The following is a 13,115-nucleotide window of genomic DNA, read 5'->3' as shown; positions in this document are numbered from 1 at the left end:
AATCTACATAATTATGTATGAACATAGTCAAAGCATACACAAAATTACGTATACGCCTCGTAATATTTTCTCATTCTTGAAACCCAAAACAGCATGCAACATTCCTTACTCAAATTAGATAATAGAAAAGAGAAGAACCGACACGAATGATAATACTAGATTTATTTTGATCAAGAACGGAAATGGTCAACAAGTTTTTGAATTCATATATTTTTTGTAACTTATACCACACAGCTGAACAATTGAAACTATACAAAAAAGACATGTATCTGAATTGTTACACTCAGATTTACAATATAATCTTCGACTAATTCAATTCAAATACCAAGAAGTAATCTTTTCGAACACACTGTATTTTCTATACTAACCCTTGCATTCAACTAAATTAAATTTCTGAAATATATATTCCCGATTGCCCGAAAACTTTCATTCAAATTTACGGTTTGTTGCATGCCGCAAAGTATATATCCCAATTTTTTTTCAAGTTTATTTTTATAGTTCAGAATATCAGATGTGTGCAAATGTGCATTATAGATGAGTTAGGGAAGAGACGAAGAACCAGAGTTTTGCAACTTCACTATACTGCTAGTTGCTACTTTTCATGTGTGTGGCAGAAAACAATCTCACCCGAAAATAAAATAACATGAAAAATATTCTTCTCAAGGCGCATATGATAGGAGGATTTATCAATATGTGTTTTATTCTTTTTTTTTTATTCTATTTTATTTGAATTTTGTTTTTTTGTGAAGAAATGCACTATCCATATAGGTTGCAACCAAAACTATAGAAATAGTAGAAAATCAAAGAATACAAAAAAGAAAATGAATTATTCAGAAGAACTTTTGGTCAACGAGATGGACATTTTAAGGATACGTGTTCCTTTTTCTGTGTTTGAATGATTTCAAATTCTACTCAACATTGCCCTATTTTAGAATGTGGCTTTGATTGTGGTATTTGAACTTTTTATTTATTTTAGTTTTATTCTCGTGCATGATGCGCGTTTGAATAAAAAGACTTTTAGTTCTTATTGTAGTTTTTTTTATGTTGCCATTAACTTTTATTTCGTTTTTCAAAACTAAGAAAATATAATATATTATATTATTAACTCAAATTTAATTCTTTTTTTTTTTGGAGAAAATAAATTACTTAACCAAAATAAATACAAATTAAAAACAAAAACAAAAACATGATGGTATAAATAATAATTTACAATCTTTTTTTTATTTAGTTTTAATAAATTTATTATAATTTTTTGTACATAATTATATTTAAAAATAGTAATCCTTTAAGGATCAATTAATTGTATTTACATACAAGAGCAAGCGCGGCAAAGCACCTTACAATTCTAATTTTTATTTTGTTTATGTTATGTTATTAGTTTTCTTTATTTAACATCGTTTTTTATTTTAATTTTGTATATTTTGTTTAGATTTATGTATTTAATATTTGGTTTATATATTATGTTTAAATTAAATTTAATAAATAACTATAATGCAAATGTGTATATTTTTGTTTATATTTTGAAATTAAATATTATATTCTAAATTTTGTTCTTGTTTTATTAATTTAGATTAAGAGCATAAGCAGGAACTGCAAATTATTCTTTATTTGTCATTGTTTTATTTTTGTTAGCCATGGGAATAAATATGTTTTTATTTGAAGAAGCAAAACAGGAGGATACAAAATATTTGTCTATATAGTATGTATATGTGTTGTAATAATTATTATCACTGTTAAATTATAAGACTCACATGATATGATTCAATTTGATTATTTAATTAACGATATATTTATTTAGTTTAGCTTATATTTGTTTTAAGTTGAATCTTCCATTTAGCATTAAACTATAAAAAAAAACAATGAAACTACAAATAACTGCTTTTAAAGATAAGAGATTCACATCATTTCGTTTTAATTTAATTAAATAAAGAAATTTAAGCAGCTACTTCACCCGAATGAACTTCTAAAGCTGGTCTCATAACTTGAATGTATCATCGAATTGTTCAATAGTGTTCACAAATGTCAGAACTCAAATCATCTGCAAATTTTTCCTTATAACAAGGTAGTAAAACTGGGGTTATGTAAGGCTGTATTCTCGACTATTCGTTTTTCTCGACTTTGTGAATGACATTCAAACCAGTTTTCTTCTTCTTTCACAATTATTAAAACATAACTACAATTAGTCAAATTATCAAAACGGGTCGCGCTGCGTCGAATCCGAAAATATTGAAACTTAAAGAACGTGCCTCACATTCACCATTGACATAAAAAAGAAATGTCACTCCATGTCATGCAAACATACAACGAGCTGCTTTTCGTGAATAAAATAACAAGGAAAAGTCAATGTCTAACCTGTAGCATTTTCTTTTGATATGAGTCAAGTCGTAGTGAACAGTACTGACAATGCTCTAATTTTTAAAATGTCTTCGTCTCAATACTTCATCAGGAAGACCTTATAGGCACATCAATGTAGGAGAAAATATTGTCAATATTGACAGCTTTTTAACTTAAAGAATAAACTTCTTTTAAAAGCAATTTAAAAGAAGCCGGTGAAAGATTTTCATCCCTCCATTGATCGGGGTAACAAGTTTCAAATGTTTCTATAATAAACTTTAAACTGTATAATATTTCGAGAAAATATTATTGCAAAAGCGAAATATTAACGATGGAAGAAAAATAATTTCAGTTTTTTTTTTTAATACTAATTATCATCTTTGATTCGATAATCGTTTTACTAAAACAACTTTTGTCAGTTTTCATTCAATATGAAGTTTAAAAAAGAAATAAGATCTCAAACCACATTGTTTGATTAATACCACACCACATTGTTTGATTGTTGCAAACAAATAGTTGTTCCTGTGGCCAAATATAACAAATATTAAAAGTACATACTTATGTCGAAAATGATCAAATGGTAAATAATTTGAATTTTTAACGAGGATTTTTTTGAATTATTGAGAACATGATTTAATAAAACAATTATCAAAAGAAAATTGTGAGTATGTTCTGTTTTGTTTTTTTGTTAATCATAATCAGTACCAATTGGCAACAGGCACATCCACGCCAATATTTAGATTATTTTGTTCATGTTAATTTTATTATTTAAATAATAAATAAATTATTCAGTTTTTTTTAGCTCTAATCTAAAAATTCTATAATTTTGTATTTGTTGTTGTTGCTGTTGTTTTTATAATTATTACAAATCCAAGAGGTATTATGTCTATTAATATAAGTAATAATTATTTTAATTTATAATTTAACAAAGGTACATATCATTGATATTAATTTCTTCTAGTGCTAGTAGAAAATACATAATCAACAAATTTAAACAAACTTACTTACATTTTCTGGTTTTTTTTGTGATGTCTTTTAAATCATTTTTAAAAAAATTTCTTTTTTGTTTCTTTCCTTACAGTACTAATTTTCACAAAATTCGATACCAAAACAGAGAAAGGCCGCTTTTTCTAGTGTTTATTTAAATCAATCGGACGGCGGCGCCGGTGTAGTTCTGTTCATTTTTGTTTTTAAATTTTGTTCCAAACATCACTATTATCAGCCATAACTGGGAAATAACCAATTCCAAAATTTAATTAAGGCCGAATCTCACCGAAGATAATAAGATATTGGTTTCGTTTTGCCATTTTTCGTTATTGTTGCCTTAACACCTGAAAAGAAAAGAAGGACATTTAGAATTAAATTAATTTAAAGAAAAATTATATTGAAAGAAATTGAGAAATTTATAAATAAAATAATCAAATTAGAAGCACGAGGTACATTTTTGCTGATATCGAACAAGGATCTTATCACATTCTGGAGAGGTAAAGAAAGCAATTAGTCCTTTTATCTCTTTATGAAGTAAATGACTCAATCAACCACTTGTTAAGAGAGCAGTATAATTTATTTGCAGCACTACTTTGGCCGAATTATAGCTGGAGTAAACATACAAACCTTATACTTCTGGTATTTGTTTAAATGGTTTTGGTAATGTAATAAATAAGTGGTGCTATTGTAGCCACTCATGAATTCATAAAATAATTTATTATTTAATAGAATTTCCTCAACTTCCTTTTTTCATAAAATCTACAAAAGTCTTAGGTTTTTTATTGAGCAAGTTACTAACCATCATAATCTGAAGCATGACTCACACCCATGATCTCAAGTTCTTTAAACAATAATCCTAAACTAGATTTATCATCTAAATATTGTGAATTTATTCGAATTGTCGGAGCTTTTGTTTTTTGCGTTTGTGTATGCCATACTAAAATCTCAGTACAATTATTCGCCTTAGGTTCGATATCTTTCAAAGACAACGATATACTCCGTAAGAATGAATCTTCTTCATAGCCAGCTTTATAAGGCATTGTTGCATTAGGATGATTGGCAAAATGTTCCAGATTCACAGCAAATCCAGCCATATCAACTGGCCATCTCCGATTACCTGGCCATGAGTCAAAAAAGCCAATAACTTTTCCCTGAAAACAAAAATAATTAAATTAAATTACCAATTACACCAAAGGAATATGATAGATGTGATACGCACCTTTTGTACGACCGGTGTACTAACTGAAAACATTCCAATTAGACCTACAGGAAACATTGAAACCTTTTTGGTATCTCGAATTTCCGAGAATAACTTCAAATCGAATGTATTATCATCATCGCCAAAATACAGAACACCAGAGGTTTGTTTTTGCTGGCGCAACCAATTGAGTGCTGCTCGACGATTCGCCACACCACGAGGGTTAGGAGTTAGACTACGATAGATATCGGGCATCGGACTAGAAATATGAGTAAATGGAATTCCTGAAAGAAAAAAAAACATAAAATTCAAATACTTTGTTTTAAGTATCAATTCAACTATAAACTTACCAAACTTATTAAATAAATAACCTAAAAATATATTACATTCAGCAAAATCATCCGCAACTATCCAATGGATTTTTGGAACATGCATCAGAGTATGTGCCAAACGTGTGAGTTCAGGAATTTGTTCACGCCGCGGATAGGTTGGCGTTATGAAGTATATTGTTGGTAGGCCATCGAATTCGCTTATTGGACGGTTTTGTACAAATTGTCGTGTGTCAGAAAAATTCTCACTACACACAACTGATGTATCGTTAACGATATAATTCGATGTGTCTTCTGCAAGAAGATGATAAAAATAATAATTTTAATTTTGTTTTTGGTACTACAAACACCGGCAAAAGTTAACATGGTAAGAAAGAGTATGTAATGTGTTCAGTATGTTTGTTGGCTTTATCGTTTCAATTGGTTTTTACCTATGTACATATATATATTTTCATCAAATGGACTTTTTTTTCATCATCAAAAAGGGTTCGTCATGACAGCTTTTTGTGTGCAACCATTGACACACCTTTTTGGGCAACTATATGTAGGTCCATATGACAAAACACGATAGCCTAAATATTTCAGCCAAGGTCAAACACACAAGGGAAAGTTTTTTTGGCATGTTAAGAGTAGTTATTTTGTTGTTGCTTTATGTCGTTGATGTTTATTTGGAAGCGATTCACCTAAATACATAATATACAGTAAACACACTGGAGCCCCTGAGACTTGTAAACCCATTTTGTCCTAGATTCTTAGCTCTATACCTTTTGCGTGGTTATCCCCTATTTTTTTTTATAGTTTAATGCTTCCGACCGACGATCTCGGTCATTGAATTGACGACATACTTTAAATAAACTATGAAAATATCTTTAAATTTACATTTTCCTTTTTGTTCATGTTCATACCCAACATTTGTCATAGTCGGATATAAAAAACCTCACACGCTTCGGTGGCAGCGACGGTGATGGTAACGACACGGCGGCCGGCGCGGGCGGTAGCTGGATGGTAAACTAAGTAAGCACACCTTGCCCTTAATGGGTCTACATCATGTAAATGTAAAAATCTTTCTTATTTTTTTCCTGTTTTCTATTCCCTCGCACAAGTAGCTCAGCTGAGTGGTGCCGGGCTGAATGTATTTTTTCAGGATTATGAAACGATTTAACTTTTTTTGTATAGTATGTTTATCTGGAACCTAGACGAAGTAGTAGTATTAGTTATTGTTGTTGTTGGGGATTGGGATTTAGGTTGTGTTGGAGTGGAAGAAGATGATTGTAGTGTGTCAGGATTAATTTAAACCACATGCCGTTTACAATGCATGTGATTCACATGAGTTTTAAGAATAAAAGACACAAAAAAATAGCACTTCGGGATCTGGGAATATAAAAAGTCTGTGGGAAGCGGAAAGCACCAACTACAAAAAGAAAACACTTTATATCTGTGAAAAATTTAGAATTTCAAATTTGTATTCTGTTGAGCTGATGCATGCATTCATTCATTCTTAACTGGAACCTGGAGAGTCTTATAGTACCAAGGCCAACAAAGGAAAAACTATTTATTTTGTGGTATAACACTGCCAATAACAGAAGTATTTTTCTGCTGCTTCTGGGGAAAAGTGACTTTTCGATTTTCGTTCGTTCAAGAGACAGATATTGTAGGTGAAAAGCCAATGTTTGGGCTTTTTTGTTGAGGGTTTAAGCAATGTTTTTTGTTTTTCTTATAAGATGGAAATGATTGACGTATATGTTTTCTCTGAAAGATGGAAAGATATACAATCGAGCAATGCATTAAATTTACGCCGGTTTAGGCTTTTAATCTAATTCACGTTAAAATATCCGTTAAAGAAGGTTGTGTCCGTGTTTTTGGTGTTAGTTATTATTCAATTAAATTTATCTTTGAACTTAACAGGAATGTTTGTCTCTCTGTTCAATAGTAAAATATTAATAAAACATGTTGTTTTAAATGAACTAGGAAAACCTAATCAGTATTTCTTCGGACAAACAAAATCAATCTAACTTAGAAACTATTTATGGCTTTCTCAAATGTACACAATTTAACACTCATTTGTCAACCACCTGCATTTAATTTATTTTGTTGGTTCACAGCATGAAACCTACTTGGAAAATTGATTCTTTGGCTGGGTCATGATAAAGGTACAAATATAAAAACAAACACCTAGCCCTTATGTATTCGTATAATGAGTATTGACAATTTTTTTTTGTTACATTTGGAATCAAGTTTCATAAATTACTCTTTGCACGCAGGTAGCCATCAGTCATCACCTTCACCTTGTGAGTTTAGTCATATGTATAAAGATGTTTTTGATTTGTTTTTTTTTTTTTTTTTCGTTCTATAAAAGTAAAATTTGCATACGAATATATTCAATCAATAATCAAATCAAATCGTGTTGCATGCAATGCTTCTTTTTTGTTTGGCAGTACATAATTATAAATTCAGTCCGGAAAATGAGCAAAAGTAAGAACAAATAAAACAAAAGTTTTCATGTCCAAATAAAGTAACAAGTTATCGCTAGGTTAAAAGACGGAAGATAGTAAGGGTGCTCTAGAGATAAATATCTATGCAATACTGATAAGGGAAATCTGTCAACGTCTAGTTATTGAATTTTGTTTATTAATTTACTTTTAATTTTTTTTAAAAATAGGGAAATAGTGGATTTGTGTTCAATATCGATTTTCTACTTTTTCGAGTTTCATTGAGCAAAGTTAATTGATTTATTTAATATTTAAAACTAAATTTGGAGATCAAAGTTTTTATGTGGTTTTCTATTGCTCAATTTATTCTTGATCTAGATGTATTCCATTGGGCAAAGTAAATTGATTTGGTTTTGATTTGAGATCAAATCATGCAGATCTGGATTTTTTGGCAGATTAACCTCTTTTTGCACCAATGCTAATACAATTTTTAAAAAAACGTTAAGGTTGGAATTTGACAGTTCTACGGCACTCGTTATAACACACGCCACGAAAACTTCAATTTTTGAAAAGAAATCTAAATTTACCCATGAAAAAAACCTCATTAGAAAAATTATAGTAATGCAGTAATAGTAATGCAATAAATAGAAGAAAAACAAATACGATTCAAAACCCTTTTTTGACACTGAATGATGACTCATTTAGCTTGCTTCAAACTAAAACATGGAAAGAAAGACGGTAACATTGGAAATGAGCCTTTCTTACATAAATTACACAATTCATATTTTTACTGCCACTTTTTCTTAATTGCATGTAGTAATTTAAAACTGTATTAACAATATAAATAGTGACGTGGGTAAAAGACAATGTACAATGTTCCAAAATTGCTAGAAATAAATCGATTTCATTTAATAACTGCACTAACATGATCACTCATCTTTTTGAAAAATATCTCGCGAATTGTCACTTTTATAGAAAATCTGTTTATCACAATTTTTAGCTTATCAAATTATTAAAATCTATACTTTATTATTTTAATATTTCGTTTGGAAATGTTCAACATCTAACTTAATTTCTCAAATAAACCCTCTTTAGTGGTATGTCTTAGTCTGCTACACATTAATCTTAAAAGAACTCTGAAGGATTTATAATTAAACGGTTCCTAACAGAAAATCTCAAACCGGTACAAAGCAATAATGTTTGATCTCATTACGAATTTGTAATCTTAAGGTTATAACATGAAGTTTTTGGAATACATTAAAAAATATAAAAATAATAAGGTATTCTGAGTTTGAGCACATACAGCTTAAACCGGACTTTGAAATCGATATCAGCTTAAAAGCTTAATTTTAAAACAAATTCATTAAAATTAAATTAAATGAATCACATTCAAGACTTTTCAAAACTTCAGATCGAGTCAAATAAAGACTCATAAATCATCACATTACTAATGAGAAAAAACGAAAACTAAGAGAGATGTTGAAATGATTTAAACTGTATCCAGAAGATGGAGATTTGTACTTTGCAAAATCTTTAAACAATGTATTGTTGTCTTTATCAATTTTAAAGGGGGCATGTTAAGAACCTGGATCCTATTTTAATAAACGCTTTTCACTTTACAACTTTGCACTTTTACTTTGCGATTTCGTTTCACCAAACGCCAATTTGCAAAGAATACATTTGAAAAGAAAATTTTCCTCTTTACAAAGTAAGTTACACTATACTCAAATTGGTAAAGTGCAAATCTTTTCTGAAAAGTGAAAAGTTAGTATTGTTATTTTGCAACGTACTTGTTTTTTTTTGTTTCACCAAACAATAAATTTCGCAAATTATATTTAGAATTCTGAAAAGCTTTTTAGTAATTTGCAAATTACAAAAAAGTTTGATTTGGAAAGTTGTCGAAAACTAAAGAAAAAATATATATGGAGCTATTGTAAATAAAACGAAGTAGTTTAACTTTTAAGAAGTTTAAGTTAAGTTTAAGAAGTGAAACTAAGAATTGACTTCGATCGGAAATGATTTTTCGACAAAAGAGAGATTTCGATTAACGAAAAGTGCCATGACATTTCGTTGTCCAAAATAAGAAATAAACTAAAACTACAATATGTGATCTAACACCATAAAATTATTCAGACATATCCTCACAATTTCATTCTCAAGAAGGATTTCCTTATGTAGCTGCATGTGTATCTTTACATATTTAATCTTAATAAACACATTGAGTTTTCGAAGCATTAAATTCTACACGATTTTTGATTCCCAATTGGACAATGCTGTCAAGATCAGAATTTAATGAGCTTATCATACGCTGCGTTGGTAGTCCACTTCCAAAGAACAATGATGCGAATCTAAAAACGAATATGAGAAGAAGAATTTAGTGGGGTAGAAGTTTCAGACAAAAGATCATTTAAAAAAATAAGGAAGATCGTCGGAGACAAAACGGAGCCCTGGCGCACACCAAAGTTTATTATGTGGATATCAGATTTGAACCCGTCCCATAATACTGAATTGAACGGTCCGAAAGGTAATTTATAACCCAACAAAGAAGAGATTCATCGATACCAAAAGCACGCATTTTCGACAAGAGATCTTGATGCCAAACTCTATCAAATGCTTTTAAAATATCAAGTCCAATAATCTTACTTTCTCCAAAACGATGTAAATATTTGTTCCACTGTTTGGTGCTATAAACCATGAGATCATCAGTGGATCTATTGCTACTTTTTTTTATGACCGGTGTAGTTATTCAAAAAAAATATAATTTCTATTTTTCCTCGTAGAATTGGCTATTTATTTATTTATTTATTTATTTACATCAGTTAGAGTTAACAATATACTCAAATACTCGTAGACTAATGAATAAAACAAGTTTTATTTAAAATATAATATTATATACTAACAGTCTTATTTAAAAACGATGTATAGAGCCTACATAAAGTTATGTAATCTCTATAATACCTCTAAACGCAAAAATGCTATTTATAAAACTTATACAAGGTTGCATAGTCCCATAATAAGCTAAACGCGTTTTGAGGATGAATAGAGCCTACATAAGGAAATTATTGTTATTATTATTTCGTAAATGTCATTTTGATTTCTCTCCTCTCTTTTTGAAATTAAAATAAAAACAATAATGCCTCTCCAGTTTAGCTCGTGAGCCGAAGAAACGAAGAATTTAAAAAAATATAGATTTTCGAAAGAGAATATCATAAAAATAAATGGAATTATTTTGTTATATTTTAGTTGTTATGACAACAAGCTGATTTTATAGACATTTTGGTACTTTTTTTGATATAAGCATTGTATAACTAAAATTTATAGCACAATTTTTTATAAAAAGGAATTTTCGCAACGTTACATAGAGCCTACATAAATCCTTATTCACTGTATAACTATTCATCTGTTTAGCGAATTCTATTAAATAAAACTGTAAGTATGGAAAGTAAAAAAAAAAATAGAATGAACATGTATTTGAATGCATTTCTATTAATATGAAAATTAAAGTCAATATAATTTGACAAGTTATTAATTTCCCTAACACTTCAGTTAATGGTTCGTTGAAGCCATAGTTCACTCAATGATCGTTTTCGCGAAATAAAAAACGTTTTCTCAAATCACGCGAAGAAGCGAATAGAGAGATAATAAAGGACAGAATATGTGGTAAGATAAGATGTCACTGATGTCGGTTCTCTATTTACTGAATACCAATAAGTTCACATTTTACAATGTAACAGGGCATTTCTATGTTCCAATTTAATTTATTAGACACATATCGTGCGATTTTTTTTAAAATTTCTTCCATTCTACGGTTATGGATGTAATAAAAAGGATTTCAAATGATGCAGCAGTATTCTAGAACTGACCTTACATATGTAACTAATAGAAAGACTCTTCAACGTATACGCATTATGTAAGTCAACAGAGTTTCTATAAATAAATAAATTCGCTTTTTTAACTACAAATTCGATATTTTTGGGAAAGTTCAACTTAAAATCATAAAAACTTAAAATCATAAGGAATAAGATCGGTCCTAAATGGCTTCCTGGGGAACAATATCTCGATTTTTTTAAAGTTATTTCAATACAATATGCAATTGTCAAATGCCTTAGCGAAGTCTGTGTGAATAACATCCACTTGGTGACCTTCTTCATTAAATAGACTACACAATCAGTGAAAATGGCTACGTTCAAAGAAGTTGATCTACCAGATGAAATAATGTTGAAAAGGGGAATATAATTTCAAAATAAAATCATATAAACTACTATAAGGCCAAATATTACAAAAATCAAGTTCTGCCGAATTTTTTGATGGCATCAACTTTCAAAAATTTTCTTTGGCCAATTTCGGAATACATACATATATGACTTAAAGTACAAAAAAACAATGGCATTAAAAATAAAATTACATCCCAATTTCGGCGTTATTATTATAAACTACTATCTAAGCTTTAATAATAAAAATAAAGCGCAATTTACGTGAGACATGTTATGAGTTTTTTTAAACTTGTTTTGCTTCCATTAAGTTTAGTTCACCCGTTCTTTTTATTGCAATAATACATTATAGATGTGTATTTGTACGAAACGTGCCAAGAATACATGAGAACCCTTCTGGTTTTTTTTTTTGTTAATGCAGTTCATGTACTTCCTACACATAGGTATATATAATATATACATATTTGTACGTATACCTTTTGTGAAATTGGAAGGTTGCGGGACAGAAAGTGCAGGTGCTGTGGCATATTTAATTAGAATCATTTTACTGGAAACAAGTTGAATTTATTGGCACGTTTGTTAAATTGCATAGTAAGGTGAATCTATTCTTGAGAAGAAGACCCACAGCAGTTAATTTTCTAAAGCCCTATATAGCACCTACCTAAATAATGTATGTATCTATACATTTTTGAGGTTAAACGTTTTAGTTGCTTTTAAGTTGTACATACATATATCAAAGTTGAAAATAAGATTTGAATTGTGTTTTTGCTAAGTTCATCACTTAAATCAATATGAATCTAGCACACACTTTAAGCTTATGAACTTTTCTGTTGTTATAGCTATTTTTTGATTTCATTTGAATTTTGGTTTTCCTTATTTGAATTTTTCCTTATCGAATAACTATTGTAATACTAATTCGTGTGACTGTCAATGGGTCATGAATATGAATGTCAAGACATGTAAAAACTAATGACAATATGCACATCAAATATTAATTGTGTTAGGTAGATTAGATAAATTGATAGCTAAATTAAAACGAGGTGGTACATACTTTGTCATCACCGACAAATTATTTCACAATAAAAAAATCATTAGAGGTGCAAATTGAGATTTATTTTGTATCTGTTTATGTTTCAAAAAATGTCAAAGTAGATAAAATTTAAATTTTGCCCCATTTGCAAAAAGTTTGTGAAAAACAAAACATTAGATGTCAGATGTTGACTTTAAATAGCTCAACTTAATGAAAGTAAGGCATTTGAAATTTCCACATATGAAATTAAAAACACACATTTAGGGGTGCCATTCATTCTTATCTTTAATATATTATTTATTTATACCATAGCGTGAGACCAACATGATAAATCTTTGTTTATCATTATTGTCAATCAATTTATTTTGATTTAAAATATAAAACAAATGTGGAATGTCGGGTTGTAAATTTCAATAGCCATATTATTTGTTTCTAGCACGATTAGGACCATTGAATTTTAATTTAAACTTAGAACACGGGTATGTTTGATTTTGTCGCTTTAGCTCCGTCAGCAAATTATTTCACAGCTTTCAAAAGGAAATACATATTTGAAAATATCTCATACTTAAATAATAAATTGCAATGCCTATATAACAA

The 13,115-nt window shown here is 29.3% G+C and overlaps 1 protein-coding gene across 2 annotated transcripts in view; it reads right to left on the bottom strand.

The window, feature by feature from the left end:
- Window positions 1–1,187: 1,187 nt before the first annotated feature.
- The window catches only part of LOC129938468 (galactosylgalactosylxylosylprotein 3-beta-glucuronosyltransferase S), a 36,890-nt gene continuing 24,962 nt past the window's right edge, over window positions 1,188–13,115 (bottom strand). For both annotated transcript variants that reach the window (XM_056046056.1, XM_056046057.1), the window contains exons 2-5: window positions 4,870–5,142; window positions 4,541–4,803; window positions 4,121–4,472; window positions 1,188–3,665 (exon numbers count right to left, since the gene is read on the bottom strand). In XM_056046056.1, the coding sequence (XP_055902031.1) occupies window positions 3,604–3,665; window positions 4,121–4,472; window positions 4,541–4,803; window positions 4,870–5,142 (950 nt within the window). In that variant the 3' untranslated portion in view covers window positions 1,188–3,603. The remainder of the gene's footprint in view (window positions 3,666–4,120; window positions 4,473–4,540; window positions 4,804–4,869; window positions 5,143–13,115) is intronic.

Source organism: Eupeodes corollae, chromosome 1 (assembly GCF_945859685.1).
Source record: "Eupeodes corollae chromosome 1, idEupCoro1.1, whole genome shotgun sequence".
Taxonomy (NCBI): Eukaryota; Metazoa; Arthropoda; class Insecta; order Diptera; family Syrphidae; genus Eupeodes; species Eupeodes corollae.
This window is presented reverse-complemented; position numbering and strand designations above follow the sequence as displayed.